At 36.7% G+C, this 18,976-nt stretch overlaps 1 protein-coding gene across 1 annotated transcript in view; it reads right to left on the bottom strand.

Annotated features, from left to right (window-relative positions):
• dab2ipb (DAB2 interacting protein b) overlaps window positions 1–18,625 on the bottom strand; it is a 138,277-nt gene extending 119,652 nt beyond the window's left edge. The window contains exons 1-3 of the mRNA XM_065293448.2: window positions 18,539–18,625; window positions 6,712–6,833; window positions 1,061–1,187 (exon numbers count right to left, since the gene is read on the bottom strand). Of these exons, the coding sequence (XP_065149520.2) occupies window positions 1,061–1,187; window positions 6,712–6,833; window positions 18,539–18,578 (289 nt within the window). The 5' untranslated portion in view covers window positions 18,579–18,625. The remainder of the gene's footprint in view (window positions 1–1,060; window positions 1,188–6,711; window positions 6,834–18,538) is intronic.
• Between the last annotated feature and the right edge of the window lie 351 nt (window positions 18,626–18,976).

Raw genomic sequence — 18,976 nt, 5'->3', positions numbered from 1 at the left:
GATTTTTGCACTAAATGGCAGTGCCTTGGTTGGATAGGGCAGATTAAGGGGCGGTATTATCCCCTAGGGGAGCCAAATTTTTGTGAGTTTTTTTCACATGCTTGCAGAGAATGGTTTACCAAAACTAATTTACTGGCTTGATGTTTTTTACATTTTCTAGGTTGATAGAAGCACTGGGGACCCAATTATGGCACTTAAACTTGAAAAAAGTCAGATTTTCATGATATGTCCCCTTTAAAGCTGCAGAGTTCAACTTCTCATATTGTCCAACTCCAAAATCTGATACAAACGCATAGTCAAAAGCATTACATCAAAATGTTATTTTTGTGTATTGCAACTTGGTGTGGGTTATGTATCTATGAACCGAATTCATGCACATACCGCACAAATGCAAATGTACCTGTGTGTTTTTCTGTGTATAGCATTAAAAAATCTCAGACAGCTACAATAAGTAATGTCAGTACTGTATGAAGACTGATGTGCTATAATTATTTATTTTTACATTAAAAAAAGAAGTACTTGTATTTCCAACATAGTTATACAATAGCGCATAACATAATTCTGAAATGTTTATACTATTTCAGAATATTTACCCAGAATCAATACCAAACACTTACTACAGTATCTGTCTTAAAAAGGACACTGATGCTAACCAAAAACTATTGCACAACTCCTAATGCGGCATCATGTGGTACCATGCATGCATGGTAGGTCAGTCAAATGCACTAGGCACACATACAAAACAAAAGTAGCCATTAAAAATAAAAGCTAAACAAAACCTGAACATGTCTATCTCAACTGCAAGAACAAAAACTGCAGCAAATATCGCCCTCTGCTGACAACAATAAAAACGACATGTATAAACTTCATTATTTTGAAGTTTCCAAGCAGATCCATTATTTTATTTTCTCGATTCAGTCCACACTACATTTATGTTTGTCAGCTATTTGTGATATCAAGAATATATAAACCAAGTTTAAAGCTTATCTTTTTTTGTAATTTTGTAATGAGCTCTTGTTTTATACAATGCTATAGTAATGATTACAGCAGGTACACTCACTGTTGTCCACTGACAGGTGGCATTGGAAGTCTGGGAATTGTGTCTCCACAGGAACGCTGATGGTGCGGCGCAGCACTCTGGATCTGCAGGTGTCAGTTTTTTTCTCCTGCAGGAGCAGAGGGTGGATCTGGAGTGGAGATACGAAGAAGAATGATAGACGATATTGATTTGTTATTCTTGCTGCTTTCTCATCTAATGTTTAATACATTTCATCTGCATGGGAGTCAGAAAGACAATAAGGCGGCAAGATAGAAAGAATTCAATAAAATGCATGCATTTAGATGGACAGGATAAATAAAAGCCTTGTGTTTACTTGAATTACTTATTGAATTTTGTCTGTGTGTGTATATTGTATCTATACTTTTAAGACATTAGGAATGTCCTCATTTGTAAATACAATACATAAAGTACATCATTTTTATTAGAATTTTCTTCTAAATGGAAACCATCTTCTGTTTTGTCTTTACCATAATTATATTATTAGTCTACATTATTTTCAATGAGCAGTATATAAAACAATATAGGTCTGACCCTATTGGGAAAGCTAACTGAACGTGTGTTTGTGTGTAAACTTCCTGTTTGCTTATATACTTCCAAGTTCACTCTTCTGTCCTCTCCTTCACCCTCCAAAATGGCAGTATTGTTACATGTGTCCATGCATAAAGTGGAAATGAAACACCATTATTGACACCAGGTAAGGTTTTTTAAAAAGAAAAAAGAGCAACATCTATGAAGCTCTGACTGTCGATACAACCTTGTTTAGCTTCCCAGAATCATGTTTCCCTTGAGTCCAGCACACATAGAGCACTCATAACTCTTCAAACAGAAAGAAAGTGTGTCTGTGTTTTCATGGCCGAGAAACAACTTCAGCCACAGAAATCTGAGAATCCAGACTTATATAAAACACTGACTTTATATTTTCAACAGGTATGTTTTCCAAATGCAATAAATATTTTTGAAGTTAATGTGAAGTAATACTTGCATACTTTCAGATTAAAACTTGCCTGCAATTTTAATCTCCCAAAAGAGACCAAGAACATACAGTTCTTTATACATATGTGACCCGTGCTGTCTAAATGAGTCAGAAATGTGCACAGTCTAATTTTGAGCTACAGGCAAAAGAGAGTAAAAATTTTGATTTTGGTTGAAATTGAGATTCATAAAAATAAGTGCATTAAAGTCGCCATGAAACGGAGTAGCAATTGTCTTATTTTCCCCGTGGTGTCTTATATATGAGTGACACCGGCTTCTGAAATGAAATAAGGCATTTCATAAGGCTGGATTTAAATTTGTCCATCGAGATCTGATTGGATCGTTTGAAGTTGGGTCGTGTTGCTAATTGCTAATCGCTGCTCTCTTTTTCCAGGACCACGCCCGCTTGCCATACCATATAACCGGAAGTTAAAGGGACTGTAAGTAGGATTTACCCCCATCTAGTGGTGAAATTGCATTTTGCATTCAAACGAACAATACTCTCTAGCGCCTCGCCTTTCCAAATGCGTGTTGCAACTACGGCAGCCGTTATGTAATCTCTGATCTCCTTGTCCGTTTCAGCTGGGTCACGTGTTTTGAATGAAAACGCGTTGTGGAAACGCATTGGTAGGCTAGTGCTTTTTGTCCCTCTCTGCTATTATAGTTTATCAATACGGCGAAACGACATGGAAGCCTCCTTTGACTTACCCGTTCAATGTAAGTAAAGAGGAGAAATTCCAAGCTTACAAAAAAGTCAGATCATTGGCAGAGGTCATGAAGGCACGTTACTTTGTCATATGGTTTTAAAGTACAGCGAGAGCGTTTCAAGAGTAGCCGGCTAGCTCAGCCAGTGCAGCCTCTCCAGAGTGGCTGCATGGAGTTCTGATGACGACACAGCTCTTCGTGATTGGTCGCCTCATTGATGACAACAATCACGTGGGTTTCATGTTTAATTCAACCTTCAGTTCAACGAATAAACATTATAAATTCATGTTTTTATAACAGAAAAAAACTCGTTAATATGCATAAATATGTTATATTGTGTAATAAAATAAAAATAAAAAGAAGCAAAATACCAACCTATATTGGTATTCTAGAAATGTTGGCCTATTTCCTGTTATTTTCAAGCATACAGTATAAGCCGCAATTTAAATATTCGATATAACATGTTTCTGGTTGCAACTTTTTATTACAAGGTTTGTTTTTATCAAATTCACCATCTAATTCACTTCATTCGTGATAAAAAAAAAGTAAACACTGCGCACACATCACTACGGCAAGCAGCGGTGTCTGGCTTAATGGCTTCGCCTTCATCTCATTCTTCGACTGCAAGCGGCAAACCTTGCCGATCGGTCTGCGCAGCGCCAGATAATCTCGAACACACCTATAGACCAATTTCGTGTTTGCAAACAGAGATGACGTTTTTTGTGGGCGGAGCCAAACTGGTTGCAGAAAGTGACTGCTCCGCAGTAGGGTTGTGAAGTGTTTTAGCATTAAACCGTGATTTTTATGGATCCGGTGTTCTGTCGAAGTCTGATTCCTATATGTTTCCCTTTAATACATGTTTCTTATAGCGTTTTAATCACGTTACGTTTATTTTTTTAGATAGATAAAAAGTTTAAATGGCTTGGCTACTGATATGCATGTATGTAATGTATATGTATTGTTCTTTTTTGCTAAATCAAATATTTTTACAGTCTGAATCGCTAAAGTACATGTAAAAGCAATACTATCATGTATTATATATAATAGCGTTTATTAAATATTTCATAATTTTCCTGTTTTCTATTATTTCTTCCTTAATAAATTATAATTGTAACGTGATAAAAACGCTATAAGAAACACATGGAGGGAACAGACTTCGACAGAACACCGGACATCTTCTCTACTTATTTTCTATTCTAATTATTAAAAGATTTCCAGATGATTTCCTCGCTCCATTCTGTCCGTTTAAGGGCTTATTGTAATCATAAACACCTACGTTTATCTTCAAATGATGTCTTCGACGATGGTATTCTATAAAAATGAAAGCCATCTTTTTTGGCATTCTTATTCTGACACTTAACAGCACAACCGGACATTTTCCAATGGGTTATCTTGCTCTTTTCACTCGTGTCTAATTCATTTCCACTGTTTTTCTGTAACCGCATTGCGCGCGCAGCTTGCAGTGACGTAACTGTGACGTCTACTCTAAATTGGTCTATTGTTGACATTTGAAATCACCTAAACAAACACGCCCCTACCACAATAGAATCTGGACCTTCTTTTGATAGACCCGGCCCACACATATGGAACCTAGGCAACGATGTCGTTTAATAGACATGCACCTTACTGATGATTGGCTACAAGTTTTTTTTTTTGGTAGTCGGCCCGACTCCAAAGCCTTTTTCAGAAATCGTGCACTCCGCCTTTAAAAGAGATTGTTTTGAGGAGGTGAGGGATTTGCGTTTTTGATTGAAGATTATGAGGGCACAATATTTTTTTTTTTAATATTGAAGCTCACAGATAAGTCATTTGTTAAAAAAATACCACAATATTCCAAAACAAATTACAGTTTTTCATTTTATTTTCTTGGCGACTTTAAGCTCGTGTCTAGCAATCCAAATTATTTTCTGAAAGGTGTACTGTCCTAAATGTTTAAAGCTCACGTAACACATGCTGTTTCTGCATTTCTGATGTTAATTTGGAGTACCTATAGAGTAGTATTTTATCCTTTTATCTCCGAATAGTCTTTAGTTTAATCAGATTTATAAAAGAAATATTAGCTTTACCGAATCTTTTCGATAACGTACGAAAAAATAAAGAAGTAGGAGTTACTATCGCAGGAGGAGCGAGTACGAGTCATGTAACACTATATAACACTGTTTAACTTATGATTCACTACATGTTCGTGTCATTTATATAATATGCATGCCCCTGTTTCCAACATAAGACAGAAGTCTTACTTACCGCATGCAACTCATGACCCGGTTGGGAAAATTCAGCGCATCAAACACACACGCAATACTCTGCTGCTACCCCAGATAATAAACTATATCCATTGTTTCCATAAGGCTGGCTTTCATCCCCTTACATTCAAAAACACACTTCTTCTTTCGTTTCATTGTTGAGTTTTGAAACTAAACAAAGCTATGTCGCGTGATAAGATGTTTGCAAGTTCTAGCGTCTCCCGCTGAGTGACGGGTGGGCATGGTTTTCCGGGGGAAGTGCCCATATAAAGAAGGATAGAAAACCCCTGAAATGTCAGTTGGACCTGTAATCGAAAAAAACTTTCCGAAACGTGTATGAACCCTGACGAACTGCATTCGGCACAGAAATTCTCTGTAACACTCCCAAATGCTTTTTTGACACTTTGCCTACGTTTAGCATGAGGAAATAACTCTATAACTGTGTTAATAAGTCAGAATGCTTGAAATACCATTGAACCCCCCCTTTAACATAATACAAAGGATGCGTGTCCATCCACTGATGTCCATCGTCTGACATTTTGGTTTCGGTTTTAAAACATGCAGGATATTAGAAAATAAAATGCAGGACTTAATTGATGTTAAAAGAGTTATTAAGAGGGATAACGTTTGTGACCTGAAGATTTTAAATAAAGAGTTAATAAGATTGACAACATTAGAATCGCGCTGACTGGTAGATCCAAAGCGTGCACATGAATGAGCGTGCGACCCCGATATATACACAGAATTACAGTTTTAAAAATATATGTTTTGACAAGAATAATCTGTTAAGTCTTAAGTGAATGTTTGGTTAACTGCTCGGGAAAATATCTGATGTCTACCATTATATTAGATGCATAACAGTAACTTGATGTCAGTCAAACAATAAAGGAAAAAAAAGTTGAACGTATATTTTCCTATAGATACTGTTTTTGTATATTTGTATTTGTGTATGCCAAATATATTAGTTTAACCAGTATTTGTAAGGTATGGATGCTGTGATTTTGTTTTTGAACTTTAAAAAACGTTTAACTCGATTTTTCTCAAAATTGACTTTGCTGACTCTATCAACTTTAAAAACGTGTAGCTCTGTCATTTTTTCTCAGATACATACATCATTTTGAAGTTTTTTAATTAGAGATGTCAAAAAATAAATAATTAATTGCTCAAATATGCTCAAAACTGTGTCTTACTCCTTCCTGCGCAGAGAGCCATTCAACACTCGGCCTGCTGAGTAACAGAGAAGGGGAGACTTATTTCAGGGCTGTTCGCTGGCTGATAACAGAGGCTTTGACATACACTGTGAGCTATGGGGAAATCTATATCGACCACGCCATACAACATGAATCCTTTGCAATTGGGGGCCATTTATTGATTGTCCCTGTGAGACACTGCATGCCTAGGCTGCTGTGGCAAAGCATGAGCTCAGGGACTTTAAAGAGCCTGCTGATGTACCACACTTCTGCAGATGTCACAATGACAAACTACACACAGATAACATGCTATTCGCTCCTGTGCACATACATTTGTTCAGTCTTGCAACTAGCACACATAGGAATAAAACTTCCACATTGTTATATATATTTTTTTTCTGAATTTTCAAGGTGCAAAATATTATACATCACTTACATTTGGTTTTTACTGTGCATGCTGTACACTGCAACCTGATTTACTGTATATGGCATCTGTAAAAACCGTATGCATTGTGAATGTGAGCATTTGTGTATTTTATACCTCTTCCTTATCTAGCAGAAGCATCTGATAGTCCGTGACCACACAGAACTTGGGGTTCCACACAGTATATTCAGCACACGGGTGGCCACATGACATCCAGTGACCTGGAGGACCGCTCATATCTGACAAACAGAAGGACCAGAATTAGAAAATTATGGAAATCATAGAAAACGCACCTGAAAAAACAAAGATTAAAAAGAGTTCCATGTCTCATTGTTTATATTGTACCACATCACCTTGTATTTACAGACAAGTCTGGGCTTTCCATTTACTGTCTCTGTTTATAAGGTCGAACGAAACCTTGAAAGCTCTGCAAAGACAAACAGCTCCTGAACTTGTAGCAAATACATCTTCCAAATGAAACACAAGCACCGGAGCACATTTATATGGTAATGAGGCCCTGCCCGTGAGCTCTCGCGACAAGATTTTCAAACGTTTCGCCAAGTGGGCAAGAAAACATGTCATTTTAATTTGGGTTTAATATGGAAAGTGTGTGTGTGAAGTGAATTACTGCACAGTGTTGCTTATGCGCACACATCCCATATGGAGATGTGGTGCGTGTTGTGTAAATCTCATCTTGCTTAAGAACATTGAACAAGCCTGCTAGAACCTCTTTTTATTCTCTTCTCAACCTCCAGATCTCATGATAAGACAAAAAAGCTTTTCACAGTTAAGTAATTATTAAGTTAAAATATGATGGTCACACGTTTTGTTTGGTAGATGCTTTCTTTCAAAATCTACTCAATAGCTTGTGATGTCTCAAACCATGCTTAGATTTGCCAAGAAGATAAAGTCTGCAATCAAATGTCAGAGATTATTTTAAAGATTAATTTATATCTCTTTGTTTCCAGGAACTCTGTTGTTTTCGTACTTATTCTCTTAAGGGACATATTAAGAAACATAGGAAGAGGAACATATGAGAGGCACAAGTTATTGCATAGATAAAACATAGGATTATGTCTCCTGTTCAATGAAAGAGTAATATCTGAGCAATAAAATGTTCCTCTTGGGTAAATACTCCCATCTGTCCCAGTGAGAGGTTGCTATAATAAAATAACCACTGCATGACCTTTTTTTCTGATGAGAACAGTATGAATTTCATGTTTCTCATGTTTGGAGATGTCTTTAAGAAGCAGGTGGCCAGAAACACACACTTAATGGGGTTTGGAGAGCACATCAGCCAATCATCCACTTCCTCAACACCAGTGTCTGATCGCTAGCACTTCCTTTTACATAAATGAGCAATTATATTTGAAGGAGAGGAAGAAAGAAAGAGAGAGAGAGAGAGAGAGAGAGAGAGAGAGAGAGAGAGAGAGAATTTTGAATCTACTTTATTCTACAAGTTTTACACAACAAACATATCTCATATTACAAAACACCTAAAACCCACACAGCAATTACAAATTATTCAACCCAAATTGAAAAAACAAGATCATCATCTATAACAGTACACACAGCATCATTATAACTCCATACATCATTAAAACCTTCAATATTCTTCATTAAATTATAGAACAAGAACTCATGTCTTATTCTTGCTTTCAATAGTCTCCTGAAAGTACCATCTAAATCATCTCCTCCCTTTCCCTCTATTCTTTTTCTTCTTGTCAAATAGATGGCTGACTTGGCTTGACCTATAATAAAATTCAATAAGCGCCCTTTTCTCCTATTTTCTCTATAATATTTAAACCCATAAATAAACACAACATTGGAGAAAACAACATTAAACCCAGTAAAAATTCCTTGAAGTCTTGAAAACAAAAATTCCAATCTGTTACAATACAGAAAACAGTGAAAAATTGTTTCCCTATCATCACAAAAAGGGCATTTGCTTTCAATAGACTCATTTATAATACTTGTAAATGCATTTACAGCAACAATTCCATGCAACACTTTCCATTGCAAATCTCCAGTAATTTTGGTCAATGGTGGCTTATACAGTGTTCTCCATGCAGGACTGCATTCATTTTCAACACCAAAATGTATTTTCCAAGGAATATCTCTTTTACTCAATAACTTCTTTTTATTCAACACTTTTACACTCAATTCATATAACTTCTTTCCACACATTGTACTGAGCTCTAGACATTCATCTTTCAATGCTTCAAAAACTGGGCTAGATAACTCTTCTTCAGAAAAATCAGGACAGATCTCAATGTCCGGAAAAGAGTCATCTTTATCTGGCACACCTCCATTGTCAAAGACCCCTATAAGGGCCAACTCTTCAGCATTTAAAGTTTCTTTGAGCCTCTCCAAAAAAGCTCCAACTGTCCTTTTTGATTTAAATCCCAAATGTTGGGCGATTGCATCAGTCTTGTCAAACTTACATCCACAAATGTTCAACAATTGTCCCAATGTTATCACTCTTGAATTTATCAGGCTATTAGTCAGCCCAGGAGCTACTAACTCTCCAATGTCCAACCTTGCTTTACCCACTAGGGGTTCATTCAAGAGCCAAAAAAGCGACAGTGTAGATGTCCTTCTTGATGGAGTTAAAAACATCCAGGCTTTTAAAACGCTGAAATAGAACAATGGAAGTTCTTTAAAATCTCTGTCCGCACACTTAGTCCAAAAAAGGTTTTTAGCAAGTCCCCATTTTCTCACTTGCTCAAATATCAAACTGGCCCCTGCTTTCCAGATATTTTCTTCACCAAAGAGAAACTTTTGTACAAACTGTAACCTGAAAGCAGTTTTTCTACTTTCCAAGTGAACAAGGCCTTGGCCTCCCTCATCTCTTGGTAAGAATAAAACACATTGAGGAACCCAATGTAAATTGTTCCAAAAAAAATTAACAAGCATTACTTGCAACTTTGATAACAGGCCTGCAGGGGGTTCTGTCGATGCCAACCGGTGCCACAGAGTGGACGCCACCAAGTTGTTAATTATAAGTGTGCGCCCCCTATATGACATTCTGGGAAGTAACCATTTCCACCTTCTCAATCTTCCCTCCATCATTTCTTCAATTCCCTCCCAGTTCTTTTTAACATACTGTTCATCTCCCAGAAAAACTCCTAAATACTTAATTCCACCTGAAGTCCATCTTAGACCGCCAGGCAGACTGGGTTTTCTTTCACCCCACCCACCTACTTCAAGAGCAGCACACTTGTTCCAATTTACTTTTGCTGATGATATTTTTTTAAATTCTTCTACAACCATTTTTATATTTTCCACATCTTTCTTATCTTTAACCACCACCATTACGTCATCTGCATATGCGGACAAAGTAAAATTATGATGTTCATTCACAGACACACCCATTAAAACTTTTTTCAGTTTCAATAAAAAGGGCTCAATGGCTATAGAGTATAGCATCCCTGATAAGGAACACCCTTGCCTGATTCCCCTTTGAACAGAAAAAGGAGCACTCAAACCACCATTGACCTTTACAATACTCTCAATGTCACTATATAGCATCTTTATCATTTTAACGAAGTCCTGAGGAAAACCAAACTTTCCAAGAACATTCCATAAATAATTGTGCTCTACTCGATCAAATGCTTTCTCTTGGTCTAATGAAATTAGACCAAAGTTTTGTCCTGATATTTTTGCTACCTCAAACATATCTCTAACTGCAGAAATATTGTCAGAGATCGATCTTTCGGGCACACAATATGACTGATCTGTGTGTATTATTTGTCCCATCACTATCTTTAGCCTGTTGGCTAAGGCTTTCGACAATATTTTCAAATCCACACACAGTAAGGAAACGGGTCTCCAGTTATTTATCTCCTTCAAATCCCCCTTCTTTGGTAACAGGGTTAAAACAGCACGCCTGCAACTAAAAGGAAGGGTACCTTGAGATATGCTGTCATGCACAACTTCTAAAAAATCACTGCCTATGATATTCCAGCAGGCTTTATAAAAATCAACTGTGAGACCATCAATTCCAGGAGCTCTATTCTCCATGCTTTTTAAGGCTTCATACAGCTCACTCTCTGTCAGTTGTGCTCCTAATTTAGGTTTCTCTGCATCTTCTACTTGAGGTAATTCACTCAAAAAATCCTCACTCAACTGATTGTCCTCTTCATATTCACTTCTATACAATTCTTTATAAAAACCAGTCACTCTTCTTCGAATGTCTGAAGGTTCATTTAAAACTTCTCCATTAACACCCTTAAGACAGTGAATAAACCTACTTTGGCCATTTTTTTTCTCTAAGCCAAAAAAGAACTTAGAGGGAGCATCCATCTCTGAAAATTCCTGAAACCTAGACCGTACTAAAGCCCCCTGTGCTTTGTGTCCTAGCAAATTCTCCAGAGCCTTCTTCTTTTCATTTAAAACCTTACAATATTCATTTCCTCCTGTGACTTCAATTAAGCCTTGAACTTCAACAATTTCATTTTCAAGTTTTTTAATTTTTCCAACTATGCTTTTAGTGACATTGAAATGGTATTGTTTACACAACTGCTGTATTTGCTTTTTCCCCAATTCCCACCATTGTTGTATACATGAGAACATTTCTTTTTCTTTTCTCCATTGTTTCCAAAAAAACTCAAGACATTGCTTAAAATGAACATCTTCCAACAATACACTGTTAAAAATCCAATATGCACTTTTACTCTTTAAACCATTAATAAAAACAGTGACTGTCACCATTGCATGATCAGAGAAAGCAACAGGATTAATACAGCATGATTTCATAACTTGCAATTGATGTTTAAAACAATATATTTGGTCTAATCTTGCCATTGAGAGCAAATTATCTTTTGTGTGTGTCCATGTATATTGCCTATTCAAACCATTTAACTCTCTCCACACATCCAGTAAATCACTCATTTCGATAAGGCGTGTTAAAGCCTTTCTAGAAGCTGTGTGAGGTTCTAAATGGTTCCTGTCAATATCCTTTGCTGTACAATTAAAATCACCCGCTAACAATAAATAATATTCAGGATCACAATTCTGTAATACATTGGTTAAAGTCTCTAGGAATTCCATTCTTTCACTTGCTATGACAGGAGCATATACATTAATTAAAACAAATGATACCCCATCATATTTTGCAGAGACCTTTAACAATCTTCCTTTTACAATCTCTTCCACTTCATAACTTATTGGGAGGAAATGTTTTGCAAACAAAATTGCAACACCTGCACTCACATTTGTTTTATGACTTAAAACCACTGTCCCATCCCATTCTTTTTCCCAGTCAACCTCATTTAAACAATCACTGTGTGTCTCCTGTGCAAAAACTATATCAACATTCTTCATTTGCCACAGGTGAAAAATGTGGTTTCTTTTCTTTACATCCCTTGCTCCATTTAAATTTGATGTAATTAGTTTTAAATCAATAATTATAAAAGAAAAGCATACTCCTAAACATAGCCAAGCCAGCCACCATTTTACATTCTTCTCTTTGTTTGTGTCCATTTTACGATTGTTCTGTGCGTACCTTTTGCACAATCTTTTTTAAGCGATGTATATCTTGGTTAGATAAACATTTTTCCCCTCTCTGCTTCATTAAAAATTTTGCTGAATCAATGAAAAGTTCTTTATCAGGGAAAAAGTCTGTCACCACTACATTTCTTTTACCTTTTGTGCTACTCAAAAAACTTTGCACCCTTTCCAAACTATATCCACTTTCCTTGCTTTCTTCATTCTCAACAGATTCTGAATAGTCTGACAGATCATCTAAAGAGGAATTATCTGACAACTCATCTGTGTTACAATCATTTTTCCCTTTAACCACTTCCTGACTTTTTCTAAATGCCTTAGACTTCACACCTTTTTCATTCATTTTGGCTTTCCTTTTAACCACCGGAACTTTAAACCTTTCCTCTGTGTCAACCAATCCTTCTTCCTCCATATCACTTTCCAGGTTCTCATTTATTTCTCTACTTTGTGACATTCCAATCTCTATACTTTCACTTTCTCCCTGCAAATCACTACTTTTCTCTTTAGCATTTTCCACTTCTTTATCAACCCCTCGTTTCTCAACATCTGATCTTTCATTGCCCTGAGGTGTTCCCTGGTCGTTCTCATTGGTTGCTACACCGCCGCTTCCCGCGGTAGAGGTACCTGCCTGCGCTTCACTTTGTTCTCTTACCCCAGCCTGCGCAGGCGTCGCTCGTTCAGTGCACATCCGAGCTAAGTGACCATGAGTCCCACATTTAAAACACTTCATCGTCTCAGTTGTTGCAAAAATCACATAATCGAATCCATCGACTTTAAATTTTAACACAATGTTCAATTCCTCCACATCATTATTTAAAATCATAAACAGCTGTCTCCTAAAAGTAACAACATGTTTTAAGAGGGGAGACTTAGATCCTAGTGGTATCTTTTTAATAGCGGACACAATTTGGCCATATCTTTGTAACTGTTGTTCAATTATCCCATCGCTTATAAACGGAGGCACATTTGACAAAAGCACTTTTTTCGCAGGATTAACAAGCGGAAAAACTTGGAAAAACTCATCCTTCATCACAATGCCCTGTTCAACAACAATCGGGACTTTGTCAACTGTTTCCAAAAAAACTACAACCGCGCTGTTCATCCTAGACGCAGATTTTATGCAATCATATCCTACTATCTGCCCGACCGCTAAACTACACTCCTCCACAGAGTGTTCCACGCCGACCGGTATTTTAATACCGTGCCGCCTCGTTAACTGTTCCAGCGCCATGCCTCACACGGGCACTGGCTGATGGCCAGATTAAACTCCTAAACAAACTTTCCAGCACCCAGCAATGTTTAGATAGAGAAGATAAACAAAGATAGAATATCACTCACCACGCTCTCAGCCACGCACCTCATACACGCACCTCACTCACGCTCCACACGCACGCGCACAGAGAGAGAGAGAGAGAGAGAAAGAGAGAAAGAAATAGATTTTTTGTTAATATCCAAACATGCAATTCTGTAAATCAATGGTTATCAATGAATGATGTCACATGACCTCTTGATGTTGTCTAGATGTGTTCTGTCACCTGTGCAAAAACGTATCACTTTTTTATGTTTAACAGTGTTCATGTAGCTCAACTGGTTATCACTGCATTAGTAGCACAAAGGTTATGGGTTCAACACCCAGTGAACAAATCTGATGACAAAAATATATGGAATGAATGCACTGTAAGTTGCTTTGCAAAAAAAACATTTGTCAAATGCATAAATGCAAGACAAATTACTTTTATTTCTATATTGTTTGGCCAATTTCATTACTCATATCTCCACTGGTACCACAAGCAATACTGTTTATGTAAGTTTTTGTGGATGTATGTGAGAGAATTCAACATATTACATCCTGTACTCTTGCAGTGCATGAGTAAAGTATTATCATTTCATTTAATGTGATAATGCATAATTAGCATTGTAGTGGCCTTTTGAATGCTGATGTGCACTTGTGCACTTGAACGAAATCAATGCCGGCTAGATAATGAGCATTACATTTTACTGCCTTCTTAAAGCAACACACACAGATACACACAACCTAAGATTTGAACAATTAAGTCATCATGCACGCAACCCAACACAAACACACACAGATTTATAAAAGAACAGCATGGCCAGGTACAAATTGTTAGATTTGTGATTATGTTGTGATTTTTCTCCAAAGATGGCTAGTAGTTTTGAAGTAGCCAATCTGTTTTTCTCAAAGCAAGTTCACACAAACACTCATATGGAAAAAGACAAATCACAATCTGTGAACATCTGTACTGCAATTTATCCTTTAATAGCTAAGATGGGTTTACTGCCAACGACATAAACTGTTGCTGGCTTTTGTTGACCAAACTTAAATAAACTCCGGTATACTTATGCAAAAAAATCAATAACAACAGAGTCCCTCTAGAGATTATTATTTTCTATATTATTTTTAATAACAAGCAAAATAAATAACCAGTAAATTACCTCCTTTATAGCTAAAGCGTATCAACCATTACACTAAGCTAACGTTACATGTGATTCATGCAAACTGTCTCCCCTCGTCTTTTAGAAACAAAAGATATTTGTTCCAGAGGTCAGTTTAGTCACTAGCCAAACCAATATACAAGCGCAGACCGTTAACTTCAGCCAGACACGTAACTGCGTAACTTTAATGAAACCATCTATATAGTCCAATATACTTAACTGTACAAATAATGTTGCAGACTTATTTAAACAGAGCTAGTGATAAAAAACACTTGCTTTTTTCACCCTTGAAACAGGGTGAATGTTTTAGAAAGACTAATAACTTTTGGCAGGAATATTGATGCTCCATACTTCACAGGTCCAGTATAAATGGTGTGCCTAGAATGTGTCTGTAAAGATTTTTTAGCTCAAAATACTCCAAAGATCATGGCCTGTCTTATTCCTTGTTACTCCTGCTGTTCAAAACATTATGATTGTATCAAATTACTTATATAATTTTCTGTTACAAGACGTAAATAATTTTAGAGTTATTGCCTTTTAATCTGCAGAATTCATTGCAGTGTGGTAACATGAAAGAGGAGATTACTTTATTCCACTGCCAAAGTGAAGCCCTTATCAGTGCAATAACATGCACACAGGGGAGGGAAAGAGAAAAAAGAAACATGCACCGAAAAAAATAGAGACAGAAAAAGGGAGATTTATTTGAAGAGTGAAATGAAGGAGATAAAGAGGTGTGTCTCTTGTCCTTGCTGACTGTAACCCGGCAGTAACTATGTGGGATCCTGTCTACGATGATTACAGGCTACCAGTTCTTTCAAATGTTTTTCATGCAAGACATATATTTCTGATGCTTGCTCTCTGCTGTACACAGCTGTTATAAAAATAAATAAACTTGTGCTACTGGCAAAAGCAAAAATGCAACCGTACATTCAAAGACTTTATTCTGATACAAATGAGTCCAGCATTTGATTTTTTTAGTTTGGACAAAAACAGGTTGCACGCAAAAGTAACTGGGCAATTTAAGTATGGAAATTAAAGAAAAATGACAAAAAAATGTTATAAAAAAGGTATTCAGTTTTGTCTTCCTCAAATCCAATACAAAATAGATTGTTCCATGTATCTACTCTTTCAGTTCCCAATGGCCTGTGTCTTATCATGCACATTAAGATCTCCAGCTGCTGAAGTGTCTCAGGTTCAAGAAATATACAACAGAAAGATACTTTTCAAATGTTTTGGGGCAATAGAGATCAATTATGTGCCCTTTTGTCTTCAGTAAACAAAAATTATAACAATCAGTGCACAAGCTGTACACTGCATTGTTGGCAAAGAGCTTTACCTAAATACACTGTTTACATTTGTATTAGATTTACAGTAATTAGAAATTTGTGAAGCATCCAAATCACAGAGATTTGTGATTCTGAGAGGTAATAACATCTGGTACAGATGGTAGGGATACATTTTGCAATGCTGTGTTGTTGCTGTGTCAAAAATAATGAAAATGATACAAATTAATTTGCCTGCAAACATTCTCTGATCGAGTTACGAAAGCAGGTGATCACACGGATAAGAAGATTAAACAAATAACACCCTTAGCTCACTTTAATCTTTTACTGCTGGAAATGAGGAAATCTGTATCCTTATAAAATAATGACCTTGCCTGCACTGAATTCAATGTTATGTTACAGTATGTACCTATCCACTTTATTTTTGACATAAATGTGGGTGCAGCCATCTTTGAGCTCCTTTGTGTAAAACTTCCGGTGAGCCACTAAAGCTAACGTTGTCAGGAATTGCTGGTAAAGAACCCAAGGGCAGGCAGCTTTCAACAAAAATGAGTTTTAATATATAACAGAAAGCCCTCGAGGGAGCAAACAAGACAAAACTTAACATGACCAACCATAACCAAAATACCAAACACATTAAGACACTGAAGACAATGAACGAGCACAAGACTGAAAACACCAGGACATTAAATAGGGAAACTAATCAAGGTAAACAGGTAAGAGGAGTAACTAGTAATGAATCATTAAATAGATAACAAGGGGGCGGGGCCACACTCAAAATTGGGAAACACATAGCACACACAACTGAGGTCAATATAGATCCCCTACAAAACAACATAACAGAGGTAGCAATGCCACGATCCTGTCACAATGAACAAGACACAAAAAATACATGAAAGCTGCCAGGATCGTGACAAACGGTAGTCGTATTGCGTGGGACACGAGTGTGCCATTTTGACTGGCTTTTGAATGTTTATTCTGAAATTCAGGAAGACCTTCAGGATTTGTGCAGTTAGGGTTTGACATTATAGCTGGTACATACGCAGTAAAACTCTACAAAATATTGGTTTTAATCATAATAAATACATGCACAAAAGCTGAATGTGTATGTGATGCACATGCACCCATTATCTGTATCCACACATCCATCCAGTAAAACCTTTCATAGAAACTGACAGTAAACAATAAATACAATAATTGTTTAAAAACAACTAATATTATGCTGATTCAGCTGGTTTATTTATTCTGCTACTATACAATTTTACAAAAATGTGATTACAGCACAGACATAAACTGCTTAGTTAATGTTTATAATAATTTTAAAATAAGCAAATAATTTCATAAGCTCATGTCTCCATGTAGTGCATAAGAAGCGATTTAATAATATTTTCATAAAAGGAAAACTACTGAATACATGTAATAGTTTAATATGTTTATTATGGTTTGTTCAAATAACTTACATGTGTTGAATATGAAACAAATGGCTGTCGGATCATATGAAGCTTTATGTGTCGCCATAAGTCAATTAAAAATTGTTGTTTAAAAAAAACTCATACCAGAGGGACAGTTGTGACATTTTAAACTATAGCCTGAAAAGGTTAAAAACCATGTTCACACACTCGACTGACTTTCCCATTGTAGAGATACTGGTATGTCTCTGTGATTTTATATTTGCACATTGAAGGCCCGTCACCCATCCAACAACATGAAATGATTGAATATATCTACATAAGACATATCATGCCACTTCTTAATTTCATCCTCACACTGGTTCATACATGGCAGGTGTAGGAAATATTTACCATAACTGTGTTTAAATCATGTTGTATGCGTGCTCCCACCACACTGTTGGTCTGGCTATTGGTCTGGTTCAAAAGGAGGATAGATGCATTTAGGATTGCATTCTGCTATTAAATATTTTGTTAAAAAATATCAAGAAATCACCAAAATCATATTTTTTCTAATCAAGCTGACCACACATACTGTAGGAGAGACCCATAGGTTAATTGCTTAACTACATCTTTGTATGTAACCAACAGCTAAATAAAAGCCCAAAAGGAAGTAGGTCACCGAGTAATACAGTGACTGATCTATTCTCTCTCTCTTTCTGTGTGTGTGTGTTTGTGTCCAGCTGCTCAGGTCTGCATGTGTTTTGCTCTACTGTATTTCAGGCTCTAATGATCAGAAACATTTCCCCAACATCACATATGGAAAAAGTTCATGTGCACACGCACTCACATTGACCCATGTTCGGTATATGTTTCCTTAGAAAAACATTAACCCCACTTGGCATGCACATATTTTGACCTACACATACTTTTAGCTGCCCCACATGCATCATTTACAGTTTCTAATGAGCAGAATCAGTTTGCCTGCTTACTATACCTCAATGGAAGCAGCATCACTTTATTTAAATATTCTGCAAAGCATTTATATTTTAACACATTATGAAGAGAACACACACCTGTTGAGATTCAATAGCACAACATTCAGGAGAACCATGTACACCACACAACCATCCAGCATGTAGAGCGTTAAACCCACACGCAAAAATAAACATCCGCACATGCTCTGCCTAGAAAGATTAACCAGTTCCACTAAACACTCCTTACAATCAGTCAAAACAGCAGACCAGCAAAGCAATGATGAAGAAGAATATAAAGACAAAATATATGAGAGTAAGGCGCAGAGATGTTTACCTGAGAGGAAATGTCGGTGCATGTTCTCCTGTCTGTTCATTGCCGGTTTCTAGTTACTCCTTCAGAGCGAGAGAGAGATAGAGAGTGTGTGTAAGGACATACTGTTGCCATGCCTTTGTGTTGTAGAGCTTCTGAATATGCAGTCAACTGAGACAGAGTTCAGCTTTCCCTGACACCTTCTTTCTTTCCTTGTTCTCTTGTTGTTTATAGAAAGAAAATGAAAAGGCTATTAATCACTTGCATCATTACTTTTTTATTTCTAATTCTCTCGGATTGGACGAATAAAGGAAAAGATGCGACAATTAGGAAGAGAAGAAAGACGAGAAGATAATGACTACTGTACATGTAATTAGAGCAAACCTTAAAAACAGAGAGAGAGAGAGAGAGATAGCTCATCTTTTCTTCCTTTTTTCCAAACCCCGACAAACGCAAGTCCTT

This window comes from Paramisgurnus dabryanus, chromosome 5, assembly GCF_030506205.2.
Source record: "Paramisgurnus dabryanus chromosome 5, PD_genome_1.1, whole genome shotgun sequence".
In the NCBI taxonomy this organism is placed as follows: Eukaryota; Metazoa; Chordata; class Actinopteri; order Cypriniformes; family Cobitidae; genus Paramisgurnus; species Paramisgurnus dabryanus.
The sequence above is the reverse complement of the archived record's forward strand: the minus strand, read 5'-3'. Positions and strand labels throughout refer to the sequence as shown.